We start from the raw sequence: 24519 nt of genomic DNA, 5'->3' as shown, positions 1-24519 counted from the left end.
ATGTGTCTGTGGGCCCACAGCAATCGCCTCCCGGGGGCCCATCGACGTGCAACTGGCAGATCTGCCTCGTGGCTGTAGATCCAGCACCAGAAGTGCCTCCACTTTCAGGCCTGAATGATGACAACTTCCCTAAATAGCACACGCTTGCGTGTAGGTGGGAAATGGGACATGACTGCCTAGGGAGGAGCACTGCGGAAAGGGATCTGGGGGTCGGAGTGGACCACAAGTTAAATATGAGTCAACAGTGTAACGCTGTCGCAAAAAAAGTGAACATCCTTCTGGGCTGTATTAGCAGGAGCGTTGTAAGCAAGACACGAGAAGTCATTCTTCCGCTCTACTCCACGCTGAATAGGCCTCAACTGGAGGGTTGTGTCCAGTTCTGGGCACCACATTTCAGCAAAGATGTGGACAAATTTGAGAAAGTCCAGAGAAGAGCAACAAAAATGATGAAAGGTCTAGAGAACATGACCTACGAGGGAAGATTGAAAAAACAGGGTTTGTTTAGTCTGGAGAAGAGAAGACAGAGAGGGGACGTGGTAACAGTTTTCAAGTACATAAAAGGTTGTTACAAGGAGGAGGGAGAAAAAAATTTCTTCTTAACCTGTGAGGACAGAACAAGAAGCAATGGGCTTAAATTGCAGCAAGGGAGGTTTAGGTTGGACATTAGGAAAACCTTCCTAACTATCAGAGTGGTTAAACACTGGAATAAAGGAGGTTGTGGAATCTCCATCATTGGACATTTTTAAGAGCAGGTTGGACAAACACCTGTCAGGGATGGTCTAGATAATACTTAGTCCTGCCATGAGTGCAGGGGCCTGGACTAGACGACCTCTCGAGGTCCCTTCCAGTCTTATGATCCTATGTGGTTTGTCCTGCTTCTCCTTGCACTGTACCTTCTCCATAGGCACAGGAACCAGGGGCTGCCGCTCCAGACTGGACACTGAAATTCACCCATCAAATGTATCCCTTCCCCTGATTCTTTGCAGCAGCATTTTGGAGAATGAGAGAAGTTCCTGGAGGAGAGGTCCACCAATGGCTATTAGCCACTATAGTCAGGGACGCAACCCCATGCTCTGGGTGTCCCTAAGCCTCTCACTGCCAGAAGCTGGGACTGGACAACAGGGGATGGATCACTCCATAATTGCCCTGTTCTGGTCATTCCCTCTAAAGCATCTGGCACCAGCTGTCAGAAGACAATAGGAGGATAGATGGGTCTTTGTTCTGACCCAGTCTGGCCATTCTTATGTCAGTTCAGCACGCAGACCCACACCAACCAGCTCATTCCACAGCTCTGTAAAGTCAAATGAACCAGTATCCCAAAGCCAGCCTTTTAGCCAGGGCTGTATTATTACATGCATTAAGATAGCACCTAGCGACCTGGTCCAATGCCCCAAGATCGGCACCACACACACAGTCAGACAGTCTAAAACACCACTCGGCCTGCCCCTGCTGTGACTCCTGTGCAGTTCAATGCAAGTCAATGGCCCTCTTGTTCCCAGGGAGAAATCATATGAGTGATCAACACAAACCGGGAGAGGAAGGGCAGCTATTGGGGGGCAGAGACAGGGCTCACGGATCAGGCCTGGAGGGCTCGTCTGCTGTTGCATCTGATATCTGCTGCTGTATCTGCAGAACTCCTCCCGTGCCACCGAGGGGAGGACCAGTGCTGGCCTTCGTTCCAGACCTGAAATGGGCCTGGGGAGTGACAGATGGTAGAAGGGGCCCGCTGGACGTACCCGCTCGGGATGCTGTGGCTGTGGCGAGAACTCACAAGCTCGGCAGGGCGGCTGATGGGTCAGGACTTGGAGAACAAATACACAACCGGAGATGGTGCTGCAGGGTGTGTGACTCACGAGCGGGGCGCTCTCCCCTCACAATACGTGCTCACCTCAATGCTCAGCATGGCGCTAGGGGGTGCTGTGCCGCCATGTCAACTCAACGACCTGACTAATGTGAGATCATTAAAAATGCCAGGGTGCTTCCCCACAAGAGGCTCAGGCCTCTGGCAAGGTTCCCACGCCTGTCATTCCGTTCAGCTCTCTAAACTTGCCCAGCAATCTCAGCCGGAGGTGGGACTTCTTTACTACCCGCTCTGAAGTCGACAGCTACGAAACAGCTGCTACACCTCAGCACTAAGTTCTTGGGATCCTTAAGGATGAAAGACCCTATAAAATAAGACATTATTTTTAACAAAACCCAGCTCCCACATCAAATCTCCCCTCCCCCCTGCCCTTTCACAGTAAGATCTGACAACTCCAACTTAATTTACACTTTCAAAACCCCACCCGTCACTTGTAAGCAAATGATCCCACCATGGCAAACACGCAGAGATAATGCAAGACCTGTATGGACTAAAGGTCTGCAAATATCCAGAGCCAGAGCCCCACTGACACCAACAAACTCAAGCACCCAACAAACAGGTGGGAGGTGAGCGCTTTTTGTTAAACTGCCAGCCTCTCCCTTTCCTTTCCAGGAGTGGTTTCAAGTGACATCTTGGAGACCTCCAAGCAGCCCTCCAGCAGAAACCAAACCAGAGTTGACATTCTGATGGGTTAAAAAATAATCGTTTCAGTCTCTTTTTTCCATCAAAGGAGCTAAAAAAGGTACAGATCCAACAGAAGCTTCTCCCCGAGTTACTTTTAATATAAAGAACATGACTAATTAAGTAGAGCTGTATCTTTGCATTATGTATGCATGGTCCTTTCTTGCAGATCTGGGGATGCACTTATTACAGTTCACATTTTATAAGAGGCCCAATTCTCATTTCATTTACATCAGTGCTAGGGCAAGGTGAGGGAGGCATGAATAAGCCCCACTGACTCCCGCGGAGTTATTCCTGATTTACGCCTGTTCAATGGCACTGATTTCAACGGGGGTCATTCCAGATTCACACCTCTTTGAGGGAGCGGGGAATCAGGCCTGTAAAGCTGCAGCCTAGACTTGAGGTATCTTTGGTGGCCCGTAGTAATACCTATGTACACGTACCAGCCGATGCTCCAGATTGCCTGGGGCCCATTTGATAAGAAGTTGGGGGGGGGGGGCGAATGAAGGTGGCAGGAAAGTCATCTGGATGCTAAACTAGTCCTTGGCACAGAGCAGCCTGAAGGCTGCTCTAATCTATGCTGACTGTTAGCAGCAGCTGGGGATCCCAGGAGATGCCCTAGCCACACCCCCTTCTCAGCCATCCCCCAGTACCATTGGCCACATCCCCTGTGTGGGTTGCTGGGAGGAGCGTGGGTAATTGTACACTAGTAGGAGGTGTGCTCCCGTGGCCCGATGAGGCTGCCTAATGACTCGTGTCTCGGTCAGTGGAGTCTTTGACAATATTTGACCCTTAAATGAAGTGCATGCACATCTGGTATTAGACGACAGGTATAAATAACTCCCCTGATGTCAAACCTCCCCCCGTCCCCTGAGAGGCTGGAGAGCCGGGAGCTTGGTTGGGTGACCCTCTTGTTTCACTCCGCCTTGGCCACTTTGTACTTCCTTTTCACGCGGGCAAAGGGCCCCAGTGAGTCACAGAAGACGAAGTCCCAGAGGACGCAGACCCAGGAGGTGTGGTAGGGCAGATGGTCGTAGTACTCAGCAGCAATCTTCTTCACCTGGAAGCAGAGACACACGGGGGTCTGACAGTGAACACAAATCTCTGCCCTTGGGACTTTTAGATGGAGATGCACAACAGCCCAGCATTCTGTGGTGTCACGTTCATGGCATATGCACAGAGAAGTTAGATACAAACATAAATCACAGCTTTATTTCTGAGAATCCAACACACACACACACACACACACACACACACACACACACACACACACACAAAACAGAGAGAGACAAAACAGGCTGCTCCCTAAAAACAGTGAGACATAAGTCACCTCAGCCTTGCTCTGATCACATGCTTCCCTTCAGAACCCCATAGCCTGCAAGCAGGGATGGGAAAACCCTTTAAAATCACAAGCTATACATTTAAGTGTAAGTTTACAATACACCACATATGGCTGGGTTAAACCTATACAAACCTATGAATCTTAAAGCTGCTGGGTGCAACCACCACCCTTCTTTTAAGAGATATTAGAAGCAGTTAGGCTCATTTATGAAATAACACTAATCTCTGCCCAAAACAAAGGCACATCCAAGGCCATGCATTAATTTTAACTCTATGGGAAGAGGGTTTAATTGGATATTGCTTGAATACAGGTCGTGGGGAGAGTGAGCCGAGCAAAGATGCATACAGAAAGACAGATGCTCCAGGCACAGCCTGGACAAGCATAGCATATGGCCTGGAGAGAAGCCTAGAGAAAGAGCTTTTGGGCACTGTACTGTCTGGAAAGAGGCTTGGGGCTGTGGGCAAGCAACCTGTCTCCTGTTGCTTGGCTCCTGCTGGGTTCAGGGAAACAGGATGGATATTTCACATCCCTTGCAAATAAAACAAGACATCCTCAAAGGTACCTGACTTTATCATTGATTTCTCAGTTTCGATATCTGATTGCAAGGGGTGACCCTTGAAACCGTCATTCTTACATAGCAGGATTTAAGGCTGGGCGGGGGCGGATATCAGCCTTTTCCATGTCAATCACATAGTACAGTGGGAAAAAAGTTTCAGGGCATCCCCCAGGAATTTCAGGATTCCCTGCCCCATCCTCATGGCCCCCTTTATCCATACAGAAAGGGAAGGGGCTCACACCCCTTGCTTGAGAGCCTCTGGATTGCAGTCTGCAGCCTCTGAAGATGCAAAGCACCAGTGTGCAGTAGCATGTCTTCCCCACTGGAGGGCAACACGGTACCACTTAGATCCTCCCAACAGCACCAACAAAGGGGTGGAATCCACCCTACGGATGCCAGCCAAGTTGGGGAGCGAGGGGACTGCTATGTGAGCAGCAGTGTTGCCTAGTGGGTAGCGCAGTCACCCGGCACTCAGGAGACCTGGGTTCTGTTCCCAGCTCTACCGGTGACCTTGGGCAAGTGGCTTTCCCCTCTTGGTGCCTCAGTTTCCCCAGCTATAAAATGGGAGCGATGACAGTGCCCTCCTTTGTAAAGTACTTTGTGAGCTATTCAGCGGAGGAGGGAGAAATAAGGGGGAGCTCCCTTCTGGGGAGTTGGACTCTGTTGGGGCAACAGAGCGAGGAACACAGAGGCGAGCAGGAGCGGGGAAGGCCCTTTTGTGCACATCAGCTGGGACGCTGAGCACCCCAGAAGGGAAGTACATTGTTCCAGGGCTTGGCCAGAGGCCCAAGCCCCAGCAGACCCAAGAGGGAGCGAGGAGAAGACATGGGCCGGGACTGGACAGTGAGTGGGGGGAGGCAAAGTCCCTCACAATGCAAGGCCTGAGGACGCGCCCTGGCGATGAGGCCATGATAGCGCAGAGCTGGGAACAGGCCTGGCTTCCCTGCTCTAACCACTAGCCCGCACAGCATCCCTGAACGAGGACTCAGGAGCCACCTCTAACTCACAAGAACCCGCACCCTTTGCAGAGCTGGGAAAAGAACTCCGGGGTCCTGATTCCCAGAAGCCCTCCCCTACACCAACAGCCCCCACAACCCCCCCCCAAACCAAGAGCTTTTCTACCCCAACCCAGCCCCAGGCCCCCCCTTCCAAGAGCCTCCGTTCCCACACAGACAGCAAGGTTTGCTTTCCTACCTGGGCACGCTGGGAGTCGGAGGGGCGAGCTCGCCCCACTGGGATCTGGGCTGTGCCGGCTTGGGGGATATCAATCACTATCCAGCCCCCCCAACACCCACTCAGCGCTTAACTTGTGCCCGGGCTGATCCCTGGCACCTCTAGGCTTGCCGCATCCGTTCTGAATGTTAAAACCATTGCTTAAGCCCCAGCGCCTCTTTCATTACAAATTAAAGCACCGACCCCCCACCTCACCCGTATTCCCTTGATTTCCAGGCTCCGTGGCCCCTCCCCGTTTTAAGGGGGCGGGTCTTTTGGTTCCCCGCCAGGCTCCGCCCACTTTCCCAGGGATTCTACCCCTTCCAGCCCGACGCTTGCGGGCAGGGAGGTTCTTACCAGCGGCAGCTTGCTGCCCGGGATGCTGGGGAAATCGTGGTGCTCCATGTGATAACCCACGTTGAAGGTCAACCAGTTCAAGGGCCCGTAGTAGGAAAAGGTGTCATAACCCTTGAGATACATGTAGTGCTCGGCAATGAAGTGTCCCGAGATGGGGTGGATCCCCATGGCCAGCGTGGAGCCGGCGATCATGTAGAAGACGGGCTTGGGCCCCCACAAGGAGTAGATCAAGAGGTCGTAAGCCAGCTGCACGGCGAAGTTGATCACCTCCAGGGCGGTGAAGGGCTTGGGGTTGACGTAGAGGGGCCGCAGGATGTAGAAGACGGGCTGCAGGAAGAGCCAGAGGAGCTTGCGGGGCGGCGAGTGGAAGAACCGCCCCTCGAAGGCCGTGGGGACGTCCACGTCGAGCCCGTCCCCGGCCAGGTAGCGGTGGTGGTCGACGTGGTACTTCTTGAAGGAGGTGGCGTAGGGGACGCCGATGGGCAGGTTGGCGAACATGCCGAAGAGGCGGTTCCACTTGGCCGTCTTGTTGCCGAAGGCCACGTTGTGGGAGATGTCGTGGATGGCCAGCGTCATGGAGTGGTTGAGGCAGCCCCCGAAGGCGTAAGCCCAGAAGAAGACCCACTTCCAAGGCAGGTCCTTCACCAAGTAGCAGGCCACCAGCTGGGTCAGCACCATCAGGGACACCACCCACTTCAGCTGGGGATCTGGACCCATCAGCTTCTTGATCTCAGGGTACTTGGCTGTGGAGGAGACACAGAAACGTTAGCCCAGGAAGGACAGGGCTGGGATCCAGCCTGCCAATGGTGGTATGGCACCCCGGTACCACCGTACACAAGCCATTGCGCTCAATGCATTGGTAGCCAGGGGGCAATCTTGAGAATCTGCAAGACGGGGGTTCAAGTCCCTCCTCTGCTACAGATTCCATGGGCAAGTCCCCTAGGCCAAGATCGCCAATAATTTTTAGGCACTGAAATCAATGGGCACAGGGAGTCTTAATGCCATTGTGGATCCATGCCTCAGTTTCCCCATACGTATCATGGGGGGACTGTGAGGCGCTCCAATATCATGGTACCTTACTGTGTTATACAGGAGGTCAAACTAGATGACCTAATGGTGGCCAGGTGGCCCTAAAAATCTATGAATCTTTCCTGGTTTCCAGCATCTAAGATTTATCTTGGCCTTGGCTCCTTCTTGGTCAGGGGTTATGGCTTTAGAGGCCGCACCTTTGAGCGCTGAGCTCCCCAGACATAGAGGACACCGTGAAGCTCTGGTTATGCACAGCCAGTCGGAAGCAGACAGGTAAGAGCTCTGCTTTAGTCGAAGCACGTAAAACCCTGGGTCCTCATGGAATACCCCAGGGATGGGGACGTGGTGATAAACCCACCCTCTGGTGGTGCCAGAACGAACTGTTGCTCCCAGCTGCTAACCTGATCCTCTCCCACCTGCTTTAACGGGCAAGTGGACTTGTTCGTCCCCTCCACATTAAAGGACTGCTACTGCTGGGCCTCTGAGTGAGCTCCTGTGGAGCCGGGCAGATCCCACCCTGCAGAGCAATTGTCCCAGGCTCTCTGCAAACTCAAGCAGCTGCTCCTGCAGCAGGTTACGCTCACGTCACATTTTCAAGGCCATCTGTCTACGGGCACGTTTTGTGCCCATATAAACATGTTGGTTGGGAGTGTGTGTGTGTGTGGTTTGATTTTGTGAACCGCTATTGTTATATCAGTAGCAAGGCCGGCTGGAAAAAAACAAGCCCCTTTTCACAAAACATTGGGAGGCTTGGAAATTTGTTTGCATTCCACATCGGAAAACCAAACCAGATGAAGAGCTTTCAAATTTTCTTATGAAACTACACAAGGGAGACAGCCACGGACCCACTGGGCTGGCCCCGCGGTTAGAATATTCACTTGGGATATGGAGAAATCCAGGATTCAAGGTCCTCCTCTAACAGTCTGTGCTGGCCTTAAAATAATAAAATAATAATAATAATAAATCTATGAATCTTCCCTCTTTTACAGAATCTAAACTCTCTCTTGAGCTTGGCCACTGAAGCAGGGAAGTTGACCCTGCAAATTTTGGTTTTGATGAATCAACAAAAAAGTTCAGTCATAAAGGTCCCCGACCAGCTCTAACCAATGTCCTCCCGCATGCTCGCTGATCTCCAAGAAGTGCAGCTGGAAAAATGTCGAAGATGGACCTGAGCTGAACTCAGACCCGGAGGGCTGCTCTGCTCTGTGTGGTCCCGCACCGGACAGAAGAGACGGGATTTGGCTGTAATTGTGTTCTCGGCAGATCTCTTCCACCAGCTGCTTTACACAACCCCACCAAAACCCCCAGAAAATCCCCTTTATTCGCAGCCAAACCCAATCCTGGCTCGCCTCTCCCACAACGGGGCGACGTAGGGTGCAGGTTTGGATTCAGCCCGTTATGGGCTTGGGAATCATAGAATCATAGAATCATAGAATTCAAGATCAGAAGGGACCATTATGATCATCTAGTCTGACCTCCTGCAAGATGCAGGCCACATAAGTCGATCCACCCACTCCTTAGCAAGCGACCCCTGCCCCATGCTTCGGAGGAAGGCGAAAAACCTCCAGGGAAGTTCGGGTTTGGATCAGACCTTTGAAAGGAATTTGGATCCCAAGGGAGGGGATGGTTTTGACTTGTCTGGGGATCTGGCCCACTGACTCCAACGGAACGACGCCTGATTGACACTAGCTGGGGAGTGACGCCAACCTGGTTTTGAACCAGCTTCGTCCATTGGCATTAACAAGGCACCAAAATACCAGAGACTAGATCCCGCCCTCTGGGCTTAGACAGCCAATCCCCAGTGCTACGCAGCAGAGAAGGGGAGGAGGAGACAGCAGGCTACAAATGCTATCCCTTGGGCAGGGTGGGGTTAGACCTCATCCGAAGTGTGGTCACCCCCACCCACGCCTTATTTAAGTTAGCTGTGAGAGACAGCTAAGCAGCTGCACCCGAGGCAAAGCAGGTACATGAGCTGCCTAGTAAATCAGGAGGGGAGAGATCTCAGGGGGGAAGATGCAGCCCAATATGGAGGACCAGAGAGAGACGCGGAAAGCCAGACACCTGCCGCCTGAACCAGCAACCTGAGCTTGGTGCTATAAGGAAGTTGCGTCCTGTTTGGTTTTTTTGTTTTGTTTTTGTTCCTCCCTGTGTTCAGGGAAACAGGGATTTTAAACGTTCCTTGCCAGGAACCAGACTCCCTTGTCAATTTCCCTCTCACCTGGAACAACCCTCAGGGCCCCCTGTTTGATCAGGTCAGAAAGTGGGTGGGTAAACAGGTTTTCCTCCCGAGCGCCTCTTCACGGCCTGCGGTGCCTCAGCAGAGCCCTGCCTCGGTTTCCCTCTCATAAAGGGCTCCTCAGAAACTCCGCCCAGTCCCTAGCATTTTAAAACATGCCCCTGCTGGAGTTGGGGAGAGGGAATCCAATTTAGGGGCCCAGCTCCCTTCTGAGGATCGGGGCTTTCATCCATAAACATGTTGGCCACGCTGCCTTCTCCCAGCTGGGCCTTTCAGTAGCTCAGATAGCTTGTTCTCCTTGAGCCAGGAGTCCCCGGCCCTCCTTCCCGGACAGTCCCTGTGCTCTCTGCACCTCTCAGGCCAGGCGCTCCTGGCTCTCCCTCGCTAAAATATTAGCAGCTCCGATGGCACTCTCCCTTAGCCCCCTACATCTGGCCTCAGTCCGTCACATGACTCAACTCATTTCCCCCACCTGGGAAGATGTCACAGGTGGGGCCGAGGGCCGTCTCCCCGGAAAGGGCCAGCCACCCCGTGACACCAGCAGCTGCCTCTCCCAGCTGAGGGGTGATACCAAGCTAGGCCCTCACCCTGTTTTTCCGGTTCCAAACCCATCCGTGTTCCTTGTCAAGCGGATCAGTGGCGGGAACGCGAGCCTGATCAGGCATGAGCTGGGGCAGGAATGCAGCTGCAAGGGGATTGGCAAGTCGGGCCTGACGTAGCGAAACCAAAGCCAAAGGAAGAAATAGGGGGATTTGCAGAACGTGGGCCTCCCGCCACCCTGGGGGCAGGTGAAGGTGGCCCAACCTCAGTGGAATGTGCCGAGCTGCGTGCGTGTTGGAGCGGTGACCCGTCTCCAGGCTCAGGAGCCCAATGCTGCCTGCCAGCCAGTAGGGGGTGCTCTTTCCCCTGCATCAGCCCCGCTTACTAATAGCGGAGTTACTCTGACGCTGCCAAAAAGCGGAGGAGTTCCAACCCAGATCTCGGGGCTAACTGTCTTCATCTTCCATTAAAAATCCCCTGGAGCGACAATGTAATACGTCGTCTTCTTCCCCTCCAGTCCTAACCTGCTGGGCAGGAAGTGCCGTGTTCCACCCCAGGCACAGGTGCATTTCAGTGATATTGCCGGGGATGGCTGCTAGATCCGGCAGCTGGCATTTGACTGAGACTCAGCAGGGCACAAATACGCCTGGAACCCATCGTTACACACACACACACACACACAACCTGAGCCGCCTGCTGCTCGAGCCCCGCACCGCCCAGCGCCTCGTGTTGCCATTGGCCTCCCCAAATGTTCCTCCGCACCCCACTGGGGGGGCGCGAACCACTTTTGGGGGCAAACCGGGGCTTTTGTAACGGTTGCTCTTGCCCTCTGCTCAGAGCAACTTGCACCTGGCAAGAGCAAATGGGACAAATGCCCGGTTTGGCCAAAAAAGGACGTCCGGGACAGGGCTTAAGAAGGTGCCTGTCCAGGCCAAAACAGGACGTGTGGTCACCCTCTCTCAGACCCCCAACAGCCTCTACTGCATCAATAGGGTGAGGGATGGGGGTGTCAATGGAGGAGCTTCCCTGTTGTTCTCCGTGGAAGGGAGGGGGGAATTTTCCATTTTTCTCAATGTGGCGGGGGGAGTCTCCATCCGTCTCAGTGGGGCAGGGAGGGGGAAGTCTCCACTGGTCTCCGCGGGGTTGGAGGAGCAGGGAATTCTCCACTGGTCTCTATGCTGAGCTCTTTGGAACGTCTCCCCCGCTGGGGCTAACCCCTCCCTCCCTGGCGCAGGCCGGCAACGCCACCGACCCAACGGGGCTGCTCCCGGGAGGGATCTGGCCCGGCGCTGCAGGGTATCTGTTGTGCGTCACGCCCAGCACCTCCCGGGGCAACCGGCAGAGCCTGCCTGTGCGTGTGCAGAGCCCCGTTGCCATGAGCCAGCCCGCCGCCTAGCGCCAAGAGGCAGCCACCTTTGTGCCAGCAGCACCCACCCCACCTGCACGTTACAAAAGCCACAAAGGCGCCTGGTGAATGCAAACACCCACGCCCTGCGCAGAGAGCCAGAACAGCCACAATGGGTCCTGCTTCAACACCCACTGCCATCAATACACAACCTTGCCCTGACCCCACTGAGGTTTGCCTCAGGCCCTCAGTGCAGCAGGCTGAGTCTGGGCTGGGTTTCGGGGGTTCAATCTGAGCCGCAAAAGCGATCCGAGGGCTGGACAAAATGCCTGGCAGTGAGCGAGTTCGAGGAGGGTAGCATCTTGGGGAGGCAGTGTGGCCTAGTGGATAGTGCCCGGGAGTAGGATTCAAGAGAGCTGGGGTCTACTTCGGCCTCTGCTGCTGGGTGAGCCTGGTCAAGTCACTTGGTCCCTTTGCCTCAGTTTCCCCATCTATAAAATAAGGCTCTTGATACTGGCCTCCCCTTGTAAAGCAATCTGAGATTGACTGATAATAATAATCATTAATCCCTGGATCTTGTTATTGAAAAGAAGATTGGCAGCCGCCTGTGTTTGCTGCCTCAGTTTCCCCAGCGACTGGGCGATCACACACACAAAAAAATCACACACACTCGCCACCCAGATGAGTCATGAGAGGGCTTTTCTGAATGCACCACCCGGGCACGCCTCAAAGTGGCAATTGCCAGCAGCACTGTGCCAAGTGCCTTTTATAGCTGACAGCAGTCAGTTGTTCAACGCTGTGTCTGTTGTCTCAGACCAGGGCCCTGATCTCCTCTCGCCGCGGGGGGGGGTCATAGTGCAAAGTGGGTCGTAAGACGCCACCAGCACATTTGGCCTCTCGCTGCACTGGAGTAAAGGCTGGTCGTGTCCGTGGAAAACGCCAGAATCTGCCCCCAGCACGAAGCTTTTACCCCCCACTTTGTACCGGTGGAAAATGGTGACACAAGCTGCAGGGCATGATGCCTGTGCAAAGTTTCACGTTGATTTCACCTGGCGCCTGCAGAGCGGCAGAACTCAACCTGACCTCTCTGGGCTTCATCTAACGATCCCTCCAAATGGCGCCAAAGGCCACAGCACAAACCAACCACCCTCCCATGGTAAAAAGGGAAGGAATTGACGTTTCAAATTCCTTCGGTCTGACTGGCCCCAGCAAAGGAGGCCGCGCCGTTTGTAACCTCATTGTCAAACCTGACTACTATTGATCTGCGTCAAATCTTCTGTCCTGGGGGGACGAACATAGAGAGGGAGCAACACGGGGGAGTTTCTCGAGTCCTCGGGTTTCCTTGATCAGGATAGACGCTACAGCTGATGGTTTCCTAGCAACAGACATGCAATCCCTTTAAATTTGCTGCTCTCGACCCCGTAAGACATCCCTAACACTTTATAGGAAATCCGGCTGCAAACTGTCACCCCGTCAGCTGGGCCTGTGGGAACATCTGGCCTCGAGCCATTTGGAAAGTTTGACCCAAGCGATGTGACTGATAACTGAGCAGGTCAACTCGTGAAGCCCCCCCAAAAAAACCAATCAAGCCCCATCAGTAGGGCCCTACCAAATTCAAGATCCAGTCTGGTAAATTTCACAGCCAGAGGATTTTTTAAAAATCTGGTTTCAGAGTAGCAGCCGTGTGAGTCTGTATCTGCAAAAAGAACAGGAGCCCTTGTGGCACCTTAGAGACTAACAAATTTATTTGAACATAAGCTTTCGTGGGCTACGGCCCACTTCATCGGACGCATAGAATGGAACATATAATGAGGATATATATCAGGGGTAGGCAACCTATGGCACACATGCCAAAGGCATCACGCGTGCTGATTTTCAGTGGCACTCACACTGCCCGGGTCCTGGCCACCGGTCCGGGGGGCTCTGCATTTTAATTTAATGTTAAATGAAGCTTCTTAAACGTTGTAAATAAGGTTTTTAATTTACATACAACAATAGTTTAGTTCTATATTATAGACTTCTAGGAAGAGACCTTCTAAAAACGTTAAAATGTATCACTGGCCCGCGAAACCTTAAATTGGAGTGAATAAATGAAGACTCAGCACAGCACTTCTGAAAGGTTGCTGACCCTTGATATATAGATACACATTCAGAGAACATGAAAAGGTGGGAGTTGTCCTACCAACTCTAAGAGGCTAATTAATTAAGAGAAAAAACTTTTGTAGTGAACTTTTCATGTTCTCTGTATGTGTATATATCTCTCCCCACTATATGTTCCATTCTATGCATCCGATGAAGTGGGCCGTAGCCCACGAAAGCTTACGCTCAAATACATTTGTTAGTCTCTAAGGTGCCACAAGAACTCCTTTTAAAAAAAAAAAATCTGAAATTTCACGGGGTTTTAAATGCAGGGATCCCGACCCAAAAGGAGGTGGGGGAAGGGAGGGTTGCAAGGTTATTGGGTGGGGGAGGGTCACGATCTTGTCACCCTTACTTCTGTCCTGCTGCTGGTGGCAGAGTGCTGCCTTCAGAGCTGGGTGCCCGGCCAGCAGCAGCCGGTCTCTGGCTGCCCAGCTCTGAAGGCAGCGCAGTAGTAAGGGTGGCAATACTGGGACACCCCTCCCCGCCTACAATCGCCAGATTTCACGGGGGAGTCCAGATTTCACAGTCTGTGACGCATTTTTCACGGCCGCGAATTTGGCAGGGCCCTTACCATCCGCTCTTCTGATCTTGTCCCTTGCAGCCACCGAGCCCCTGAACGTTGGTGCTGTTCTACCCTGACTTCCCGTGGGATATTAGCTGAGCAGGGGTTTGCCCCTGGCTTTGCAAACAGGTCTATTCGGGGCGGAGTTCTGTCGCCTCAGCGCAGGGCTTTGTATCACTGTGCTAAGACATTGATTGTCACCCTGGGCCTGCGTTTTGTGCTGGGGTAGAGGCGTGGGGGTTGAGCTGGCTCCGCAAGCCTTTAAGCATCCCCTCCATGCAGGGGGCGCCCCTGCCAGTATGGTGCTGGCTTAAGGACACAGCTCAGCTATTCTCTCTGTCTCCCTCCACCCCAGGGCCCATAGGGGGTGGATCCAGGGTGAGGCCAGAGTATACTGTGTGCTGGTTATTCTCTGTCCCCACTGGGACCACAGGGTGTGGAGCTTGGATTCCAGCAGCAGCCCTGAGGTTGCACTAAATGACACCAGGGGAGAGCAAGGCCCAGAATAGGGGGAGCACAAAGAGGGTTTAAAGTCACCTGAATCTTTTCCATTCCTGCCCCAACGGAGCGGAGTCGACTGAAAATGAGGCTCAGGCTAGTGTATGTGGATGTTGCCCTCCGCTGGACGGGATGAAAACTGCTACTGTGTGTCATTGGGCCTATATTGCTAAGTGCTGGTGGGGATTCTCCGGAAGCTCAAGTGGTAGGGATCTGGGGTTTGGAGCAGGAGAAGCTCCACAACAGTCCCAGTGGATTTAGGCAGCTGTGTGTTTGTGAGAACCGCCAGGAGAGGGTAGCAGAGTAACATTTCCTGTAGCAACCTCCATGCTTCTTAGAGTCTCAGAGCTTCCCTGTCCAAAATCACGCTGAAGCAAAAACTAATCCCTGCATAATTAGGGTGACCACACATCCCGTTTTGGCCAGGACAGTCCTTTTTTAAAGCCCTGTCCTGACCATCCCGACTTTTTTGGCACAATTGGGCATTTGTCCCGTTTGCTCCTGCCAACTGATGAAGCTTGGGATGGGACCAATGCCCACTTTTGTCCAAAAAGCGCGGTGCAGAGAAACATGGGAGGGCGAGCGGCGATGCCAGCACCACACTGTGGGGGGGCCTTGGCAGAGCAGTGACGCCAGCCGCAGGGGGGCAGGCAGGTCTCAGGCAACCAGCTCAGGCCATACCTGCGCGGGGAGCAGGGGGCAGGGCTCAGGTGAGCTGAGTGCCTGGGGTCAGACCCATGTGTGTGCGTGGGGGGAACCTCAGGTGAGCCCTACACCGGGTCCCCTTTTCCCTTTGGGAAATATGATCACCCTAAGCATAATCGATTTGCCCCACAGATAGTCACAGTGAGGAGTTAATTACCGATGTACAAATCTCTACTAACCTCAGTAGAAGGGCTTGTCTACACTGGACAGGCTACCACAGCCCAGCTTCAGTGTGGACCTGGCCTAATATCAAGAGAGCTGCTTACAACTCTCTACGTTCAACACCAGCTGGTTCTGACCCACCTCCCTCCTCCGCTGGTTCTGACTCGCCTCCTCCCTCTCTGGTTGCTCCGGTTCCCACCTGGTTCTGACCCATCTTCCCCCGACCCTGGTTCTGACCCACCTCCTCCTTCCCCAGTACCCCCTCATCCCCCCAGGTTCCGACGCACCTCTCTGTGGATCTCCTTGTTCCCAACCCATCCCTCCCCCACCTGTCCCTCTGACCTCCCTGTCTCTGGTTCTGGCTCCTCCCTGTCTCTGGTTCTGGCCCCCACCTCCTCCCTGTCCCTAGTTCTGGTTCTGACCCTCTTCCCCCTCCTGCTCGCCTCTGGTTCTGATCCACCTCCCTCAGCACCATCCCACTTCCAGACAGGAGCCATGGTGGTACCAACCCAACCCAGACTCACCCAAGATCTCCTTCCTTCTCTCTGTATGAGGCTGATCCGTATAGACCCACTCAAAGTCATCCCTGGTGACCCGGTTCCCCATGCTGCGTCCTCTCCACTGGAACCGGCCCAGTTCCCACGGTGGCGAAGGAACCAGGACTCCCGGCTGGGGCAGTGTCGCCTGCGCGGGTGTGCTGTATCCTCTCACTGACTTTCCCAGAGGCACCGCACCGCAGACACCCGCCTGAGCTGAAACGCCTTCCTGCTTGCCCTTCCCCAAAGCACCTGCCAGACCTGTTTGGCTGGGCATCCGAACTCCCTGGGGTGGAGTTGGTCTGTAAGTTCCTAGTATTGGGCCCGGGGCCAAATTAATGGCTCTGGCCACTAAGGGGGCATCTACGCACAGTTCTTTTGAACGGGAGCCCGAGTCTGCAAACCTGGGCCCCGAGACGCGCTGCCGCAGGCTGTGCGGCCGTTCCCTTGCATGGTCACCGACGGCCTGATGCGACCGGCCTGGGCGTCCTTTCCAGAGCCTTTGAGGGGGCCCATCAAAGTCAGGCTCTTGGGGGTTTCTTCTTGGGAAACGGGCTGGCAGAGCCACCGCGAAGATGCGGCTTCCAGTGACCCGGCACCACTGTCCCGCCGGGTGCCAGGAGCCGCACCGATGTGCCGGAGGAAAAGGACACAACCACGGGCTCGTCCACACAGGAAAATGGACTGGAACAGCTCCTGGGAAACAGGCTTTTGCTGTGGCAAGGACGGCCGGTCGGGAGGCATTGGACGGGACAGAAAATGCCGAGCCGTCAAACCCAAAGCTTTTCCCACAAGAGGGGCAGCTTGGGCTGAGCTTTCTCGGCTCCACGATGGAATTCCTTCTCCCAACCAGCCAGCCGCCGTCGCCTGGTGCTCACCTCACCCGCTGGAGACGGGTGGGCTCTGGGTTCAAATCCTTGCTTGGCTTGCTTCAGAGCAGCGGCTTGTACCCAAATCTCCCCCCTCCCAAGTAGGTGCCCTAACCATTGGGTTATACAGTGGGTGAATATAATGAGTATTTCATCGAATTACCCCAAGCCAGAATAACGTCCCTCTGTAGACAAGCCCCAGAGAAGTGAAGTAACTTGCCTGTATCTTTGGCTCTATGGCACTTATAAAAAAAATTGCTCTGCCAGGTGAGATCACAGGTCCAGCAATACCCATATCCTGTCTCTGACAGCAGCTAGTCTCAGCTGCTCCAGAGCAAAATTCTAGGAACAACCCCCCACCCCCACCCAGTCATCAATGGTGCAATAATCTGTTTGGTAGGGAAAGAAGAAGAGCTCTGTGTAAACTCAAAAGCTGGTCTCTCTCACCAACAGAAGTTGGGCCAATAGAAGATATTATCTCCCCCACCTTGTCTCAGCAGGGAAAAGTGATTGGTTTTCACCCTGAAGCAAGAGGGCTGAGGTTGGAGGCAAACATCAGCCAAATATTCCTAAACTTTTTTCCTCGAGAACATCATGTGGCATTGAGTTCCACAGGCTAATGAAGTGTTAATGGGGAAAAGGGAGCGCTTCCTTTTAGCATTGCTTTCACTGTCACTGAGGGTCTCCCAGTCCTTGTCCGATGAGCATGCGAGAAGCCTGGCACACTTGGCGCAGAATTTATTCCTGGACATGTACAATAGTCCACAGAAACCTTACGGTAAAACCGTTCTCCCCCAAATCCCGAAGTACAATAGGCTCATCACGGCAATTTTCCACTCAGGAAATCCATTCCAGCTCACCTTCCCGAGAGTCCATTTCTGTAGTATATCATGCATAATTCCCAGAGGACATCCCATGATGCGGACACCACTCCAAGCCTGCCTGCACATTGCTTCCAGTCGGTAGGAGCCATCATGGCCCTTAAAGAGAGTCCTGGTTTAAACTAGTCTCACTCTGGTTCTTGAAGCGAAGAGCCTGCAGCATACTCACAAGGAAGACACTCTCGGCTTTCTAGCCATCCATCCATCCATCTATCTCCATAGCCACCCACCCATCATCCATCTTTCTAATCTCATGGTGGAAAGCACATTCTGCATGAGGCAAGGAGTGGCTGTTTTTGTCAGGGGCCCAGCAGATCAGTAAACAGTGCAAACTGCTAAACCCAGACAAGAAACCATAATCCACCGGTCAGCTGGAACCTGAGCACTGCACCTCAGTGAGGATACAAAAGTAAACGAGTTAAAAGCATTAAAAAAAACAAAAACAGAACTGGGAGGGTTGCAAGCCACTCCCGCCTCGCCTTTATCCTTCCCTGATAATCTTGCTGAGGACCGGAGACGATGGGGACGAGGCTTCCACATCTATACGAAAGCTGCAGGAACAGATTTTTAAAAAAGGACATAAAAGTAGCCATTTTAGTGCACATAGTGGGAGGAGGCGGTTCTGGAGGTTTATATAACATGGTCTGACAGCTGCCACCTGAAAATGCTCCCACTTTGGTTGTGGTGTTACTGCTCAGGGAGGACTGTAACCCCGAGAAAACCGCCGTGTTTGAGCGATACCCGTTCTGATCTCACGCAGAGAAGCGGCCCCGAGCTGAGGCACAGCGCAAGCAACGGAGAGTCTGGCAATACTGAGAAACGGCATCGTCACAGGGTTCGCTACTCACAGCGAGGGGCGCCTCCTGCTGGCCGCTCTGGGGATTAGCTCTTTCAGCCCCACGCCCTCTTCTGGCCATTTCTCGGCTCGTCGTCTGGCTCTGTGGCCCCCTCTCTTGCTCCTGCAGCACCCGTCTTGATGGCTTAGCTTCCCGGCCAAGTCACAAGAGTCCTCCCCATCCGGGGTGCTAACAAAGTCCCAGGCAGTTCGTACATCCACTTCCTTGGTTGAGTCACCCCCCTCCATGACTGAGACCAATGGTCCTCCTGGCCAGTCTTTGAGATCACTGCCCACCTGTACCATTCATTCAGGAATAGGGGAACCCAGGCCCACCCTGTACTCCGGCTTCCAGTCCAGGGCCCCGAACTCCTGCAGCCATGGTCTGTGCTACCCTAAACCTTCCTGTCTCTCCCCAGGACAACTTCCTACCTTGTCTGTCCCAGGCTTGCATTTTCCATCCTTCCTCTTCAGTCCAAAACCCCTTATCCCAGGGGGAGCAGCGGTACCTCTTCTCCTGCTACCAGCTCCCTGGTTTCCCAGAAACCCCTCCTGCCCCTACACAGGGGAGCTTCCCCTCATCAAGGTTCTCCTCCCAGCGTAAACTACGTTCGGTGCGAGCGTGGGGAGAGAGGCTGGGGTCAGGTATGTGTACCTGGTAGCGTGGGTCCCGTCTGAGGGCCCCAAACTCTCTCCATGGTGTAATAATAGAACAATTTTTGACTCAGTTAGGAGCTGCAGAGCTGAAATCACTGATTCCTAGGTCTAAGCATTAGCCCTACGTTGGGCTAGTGGTTCTGAGTGTGCCAGAACTGAGGCTCCCCCCGCTACTAACAGCTGAAATCACTGAGCGCTGTGTTAAGTGGCGGGGGGCCGGAAGACAAGTTGGTGAGGGGCTAGCAGGATGGCTAGCGGAGAGGCACGGCTGGCGGGGAGGCGCAGTTGGTGGTGACATTTTTTTTCTCTCTTTTTTGGGGGGAGGGAGAGCTCGGTGGTTTGAGCATTGGCCTGCCAAACCCAGGGTTGTGAGCTCAAACCTTGAGGGGGCCACTTAGAGATCTGAGGCATAAATCTGTCAGGGACGGTACTTGGTCCTGCTGTGAAGTGGACTCGATGACCTTTCGAGGTCCCTTCCAGCTCTGTGAGATAGGTATATCTCCATATAATAGCCCATCCAGGCATGCTCAGAGACGAAGCGTTCTCACTAAAGAACAGCTGGAAAGGGAGCCCTGTTTGCTGAACCTCACAAGCCATAAAGACACCGATCGGCTCTGGGCCAGCTACTGCCAAGTGCGTAGGGGCTCTTGCGCATAGAGAGGCGCGGGCCCAAGCCCAGCCACCCAAACTTGGCAGCCAAGTAGAATCAACACCAACTTGTCAGGTGCCAGGTTGCGGCACAGAAAGTAAACTGAGAATGGAAATCAGGGACACGTGCCAGCATAATACTGAGACTTGGAAGGCAATTTTATGCAAGCGATGATGGGCAGAAACAGATTGAGTCAATGATACGGGATGAGCTTTCCCTGCTAAGCATTATCAACCTCTGACTCACGGAGCCATCAGCAGATACTCTGCTCAGGCCCTGTGTGTGGGATGTTGTTTGTCTGAGACGGGATTTACTAAGAAAGGGAGGTGTTGCCTATGGTGCTACTGTGGCCTGGTCTACGCTACGCGTTTAAATTGAATTTAGCAGCGTTAAACCGATTTAACCCTGCACCCGTCCACACAATGAGGCCCTTTATATCGATTTCTGTACTCCTCCTCAACGAGAGAAGTAGCGCTGAAATCGGTATTGCCATGTCGGATTAGGGTTAGTGTGGCTGCAAATCAACGGTATTGGCCTCCGGGCGGTATCCCAGAGTGCACCATTGTGACCGCTCTGGAAAGCAATCTGAACTCGGATGCACTGGCCAGGTAGACAGGAAAAGCCCCGCGAACTTTTGAATTTCATTTCCTGTTTGCCCAGCGTGGAGCTCCGATCAGCACGGGTGGCGATGCAATCCCAAATCCAAAAAGAGCTCCAGCATGGACCGTACGGATGTGATCGCTGTATGGGCAGACAAATCTGTTCTATCAGAGCTCCGTTACATAAGAACATAAGAAAGGCCGTACCGGGTCAGACCAAAGGTCCATCTAGCCCAGTATCTGTCTACCGACAGTGGCCAATGCCAGGTGCCCCTGAGGGAGTGAACCTAACAGGCAATGATCAAGTGATCTCTCTCCTGCCATCCATCTCCATCCTCTGACGAACAGAGACTAGGGACACCATTCTTACCCATCCTGGCTAATAGCCATTTATGGACTTAGCCACCATGAATTTATCCAGTCCCCTTTTAAACATTGTTATAGTCCTAGCCTTCACAACCTCCTCAGGTAAGGAGTTCCACAAGTTGACTGTGCGTTGCGTGAAGAAGAACTTCCTTTTATTTGTTTTAAACCTGCTGCCTATTAATTTCATTTGGTGACCCCTACAGAAGACGAAATGACAAAGCATTTGAAAAAATCTCCAGGCTATGATAGACAGAGGCCACAGCAGGGACTCAGCACAGTGCTGCGTGAGAAGCGTAACGGAAAGCCAAAGAATCAAACGGCGCTCATGGAGGGAGGGAGGGAGGGGGGACTGAGTCCCCGCAGTCTCCGAAAAGCATTTGCATTCATGGCTGAGCTCCAAATGCCTGAAGGGTCAAAAACATTTTCCCGGGTGTTTCAGGGTGTATGTCGTCAATTTACACCCTCCCCCCCCCCCCCGAAAGAAAAGGGAAAAAAATCGTTTCTCGCCTTTTTTCAATGTCACCCTATGTCTACTGCGTGCTGCTGGTAGACGGGGTGCTGCAGCGCTGAACACCAGCATCCCCTTCCCGGTGGCAGACAGTGCAAAATGACTGGTATCCATCAGCAGCAGCAGCCCGTGAGTGCTCCTGGCTGGCCTCGGTGAGGTCGGCCCGGGGCGCCTGGGTAAAAATGGGAATGACTCCCAGTCATTCCCGGCAGACGGTACAGAAGGCTTGGTAACCGTCCTCATCATAGCAACTGGGGGCTGAGCTCCATTAGCCCCCCCCACTTTCATGTCTAAAGAAAAGATTCTGTACTGCCTGGACTATCATAGCAGCTGGAGGCTGCCTCCCCATCATTTTATCTCACTAAAAGTCAGTGTTTCTTATTCCTGCATTTTTTATTACTTCATCACACAAATGGGGGGACACTGCCATGGTAGCCCAGGAGGGTTGGGGGAGGAGGGAAGCAACGGGTGGGGTTGTTGCAGGGGCACCCCCTAGAATGGCATGCAGCTCAGCTCATCATTTCTGCGGGATCTCTGGGGCTCCGACACGGAGCGGCTGTGCTCTCTGTACACTTGCACCATATTCTAGGCAGGACTGACTCTATTTTTAGACAAAACATAAAGAAGGGAATGACCCAGGGAGTCATTCCCATTTTTGTCCATGCGCCCCCGGCCGACCTCAGCGAGGCCAGCCAGGAGCACCCATGACAGCAGCAGACGGTACAAAAGGATTGATAACCGTTATCGCCAATTTCCAAATGCAAACGGTGCAAAATGACTGATAACCATCATCTCATCGCCAATTTACAATGGCAGATGGTGCAATAGGGATGGTAATCATCTCTGCTACCTTGCAAAGGCAAATGAATGCTGCTGTGTAGCACTGCAGTACCGCCTCTGTCAGCAGCATCCAGTACACATACGGTGACAGTGACAAAAGGCAAAACAGGCTCCATGGTTGCCATGCTATGGCGTCTGCCCGGGCAATCCAGGGGGAAAAGGGCGCGAAATGATTGTCTGCCGTTGCTTTCACGGAGGAAGGATTGAGTGACGACATTTACCCAGAATCACCCGCGACACTGTTTTTGCCCCATCATGCATTGGGATCTCAACCCAGAATTCCAATGGGCGGGGGAGACTGCAGGAACTATGGGATAGCTACAGGATAGCTCCCCACAGTGCAACGCTCTGGAAATCGATGCTAGCCTCGGTACATGGACGCACACCGCCGAATTAATGTGCTAGTGTGGCCGCGTGCACTCGACTTTATACGACCTGTTTTAAAAAACCGGTTTCTGTAAAATCTCTTGCATCCAACGAAGTGGGTATTCACCCACGAAAGCTCATGCTGCAAAACGTCTGTTAGTCTATAAGGTGCCACAGGATTCTTTGCTGCTTTTGTAAAATCAGAATAATCCCGTAGTGTAGACATACCCTCAGTCTTTGAAATTAGGTTTGTCTACGCTGGAACATCTAGGAAAACTAATCCAGATCAACAAAAGGGGTGAATTGGCTGCTTGTGCCTGCTAGAAAACAGGACCGTCCCAGGGCTCCGCTCTCTAGGCTAGTCACCCTGAGTGCTCCCAGCTTCCCTTCTCTCCTCTGCCACTTCCCGGTAGCACCGAGCCAGGACTCTGCTTCTGGGACTCCCCTCCCCAGTGCCACCCAGGGCCGGCTCCAGGCACCAGCGCAGGAAGCAGGTGCTTGGGGTGGCACGTCCGGATCTTTGGTGGCAATTCAGCGGCGGGTCCCTCAGTCCCTCTCGGAGCGAAGGACCAGCTGCCGAATTGCCACCGAAGAATGAAGCGGGATGGTTGAGCTGCCGCCAAAGTGCCACCGATCGCGACTTTATCTTTTTATTTTCCCCCACTTCGCCGCTTGGCGCGGCAAAAAAGCTGGAGCCGGCCCTGGTGCCAACCCTCTTGTTTTGGGCTCTGCTTCCTCTAACCAGGCTGCTTCTTCCCCGTGGGTCCCTGCCCACAGCTGCCAAGGGGCAAAGTGGTGGGGGTGGTTATGGGGCAAGAGGGAAAGGATCAGCATTGGGGTCAGCACTGACTCCAAGGGGAGAGTGCCCCCACCCCCCGCTCCACAGTGCCCCCTAGCACTGCACTGGGGTATTGGGGTCAGCATGTACTGCCAAGGGAGAGCGCCTCCATCCCTGCAACACAGCGCCCCCTAGCATTGCACCGGGGCCAGCACTGGCTGCGAGTGGAGAGCGCCCCCTACTGAGCCCCTCCACTGCATGGTGAATAAATGTACCCTCTAGCGCCACTCCCCCGCAGGACAGAGGCAGTCTCCCAGGGGGGCCATGGTGGGACGCTTGTGCTGCTGCTGACCCTTCTCTGAGCAGGAAGCCGCCTTGAAGAGCTTTGGTTAACCAGGAAGCAATGCTTCCATTTGCAAAACTCTCCTGTCCCACACCTGGTATCTCTCTGGTCCGCTGCTCTTGCACTTAGGGCAGGAACGGGAGAGGGGGGAATGTAACATTAAGCCTCCCCCCAACACACACACACACACTCGCTCAGTATAGGACACGCTTGGTCCCTGGTGTAAGATAGAGGACTCCCTGGTTCTGCAGGACTCTATGAATTTTCCCACAAGAAATCTTGATCTTCCTCAAACTGCATTTTCCTGTTGAAAAAAAACAACAACAACAACAAAAACAGAAAATTCCCAACCAGCTCCAATATTCAGCCCCCCTAAATATGTGGGCCTGGGCTTACCTGGAGTCCAGTACTCAACCCATAGTGCGCATATTACTGTCTACCCATCCTTCCACGCTGTCTCTATCCATCCATCTCTCCATTCTTCTGCAGTTGCTTTTTAGCCATCCAGTAGCCACCCAATGATCTACCCACCATCATCTATCTATCTATCCTCATACCCACTCACCCATCTATCCTCATATCCACCCTTCATCTATCTAATCTATCTATCCTCATACCCACCCACCCACCAATCTATCCCCATAATCACCCACCCATCATCTATGTAATTTATCTATCCTCTGTGACACTCTGTATCTCACGGGAACACCCTGCACCTCCATGTTCATCTGTATGAATGTGTGGTATCCAATGCAAAGTTTGTCATGTTGGGTGTCTTCGGGAGGCTCACGCTGCACTGAGCATTGTTGTTATAGTGATGTTATAGGTTGTAATTTCATGTATATAGTTATGCGGCTGAAAATGTGTCCTTGTGGCTTAAAACAAGCCCAGGCAAAGCTCTCCAAGAGCAGAGGGGCAGTTCACACCTCATCAGGGCAGGTACGGGACAAACCCAGCCCAGCCTCACAGGAACAAAGGACGCTGGCCTAGGCCGCAACAAAGGATCGGTTGGACTCTTGAGTGAGTCACCCCTTAGTCCCTTGGTCAGTTTGGGACTGCGAGGA

General features: G+C 53.3%; 1 protein-coding gene across 1 annotated transcript; it reads right to left on the bottom strand.

Annotated features, from left to right (window-relative positions):
- Window positions 1-3128: 3128 nt before the first annotated feature.
- LOC120388689 (sphingolipid delta(4)-desaturase/C4-monooxygenase DES2-like) lies at window positions 3129-15937 on the bottom strand. The gene is made up of 3 exons (XM_039510693.1): window positions 15753-15937; window positions 6010-6752; window positions 3129-3602 (listed from the first exon to the last, which is right to left on the bottom strand). Exons 1-3 carry the CDS (start codon window positions 15832-15834, stop codon window positions 3459-3461), a joined length of 969 nt encoding a protein of 322 aa, XP_039366627.1. The 5' UTR covers window positions 15835-15937; the 3' UTR covers window positions 3129-3458.
- Between the last annotated feature and the right edge of the window lie 8582 nt (window positions 15938-24519).

Source organism: Mauremys reevesii, linkage group 22 (genome assembly GCF_016161935.1).
Source record: "Mauremys reevesii isolate NIE-2019 linkage group 22, ASM1616193v1, whole genome shotgun sequence".
In the NCBI taxonomy this organism is placed as follows: domain Eukaryota; kingdom Metazoa; phylum Chordata; order Testudines; family Geoemydidae; genus Mauremys; species Mauremys reevesii.
Note: the sequence above shows the minus strand (reverse complement) of the source record. Positions and strands in the feature narration are given on the sequence as shown.

Excerpts from the sequence above, each read along its gene's own strand:
- LOC120388689 (XM_039510693.1), bottom strand. The coding sequence starts at position 15,834 with ATGGGGAACCGGGTCACCAGGGATGACTTTGAGTGGGTCTATACGGAT. Across the intron at positions 6,753-15,752 it reads GAGAAGGAAGGAGATCTTGG|CCAAGTACCCTGAGATCAAG; the intron begins GTGAGTCTGGGT and ends TCTCCTCCACAG. Across the intron at positions 3,603-6,009 it reads CGGGCAGCAAGCTGCCGCTG|GTGAAGAAGATTGCTGCTGA; the intron begins GTAAGAACCTCC and ends CTCTGCTTCCAG.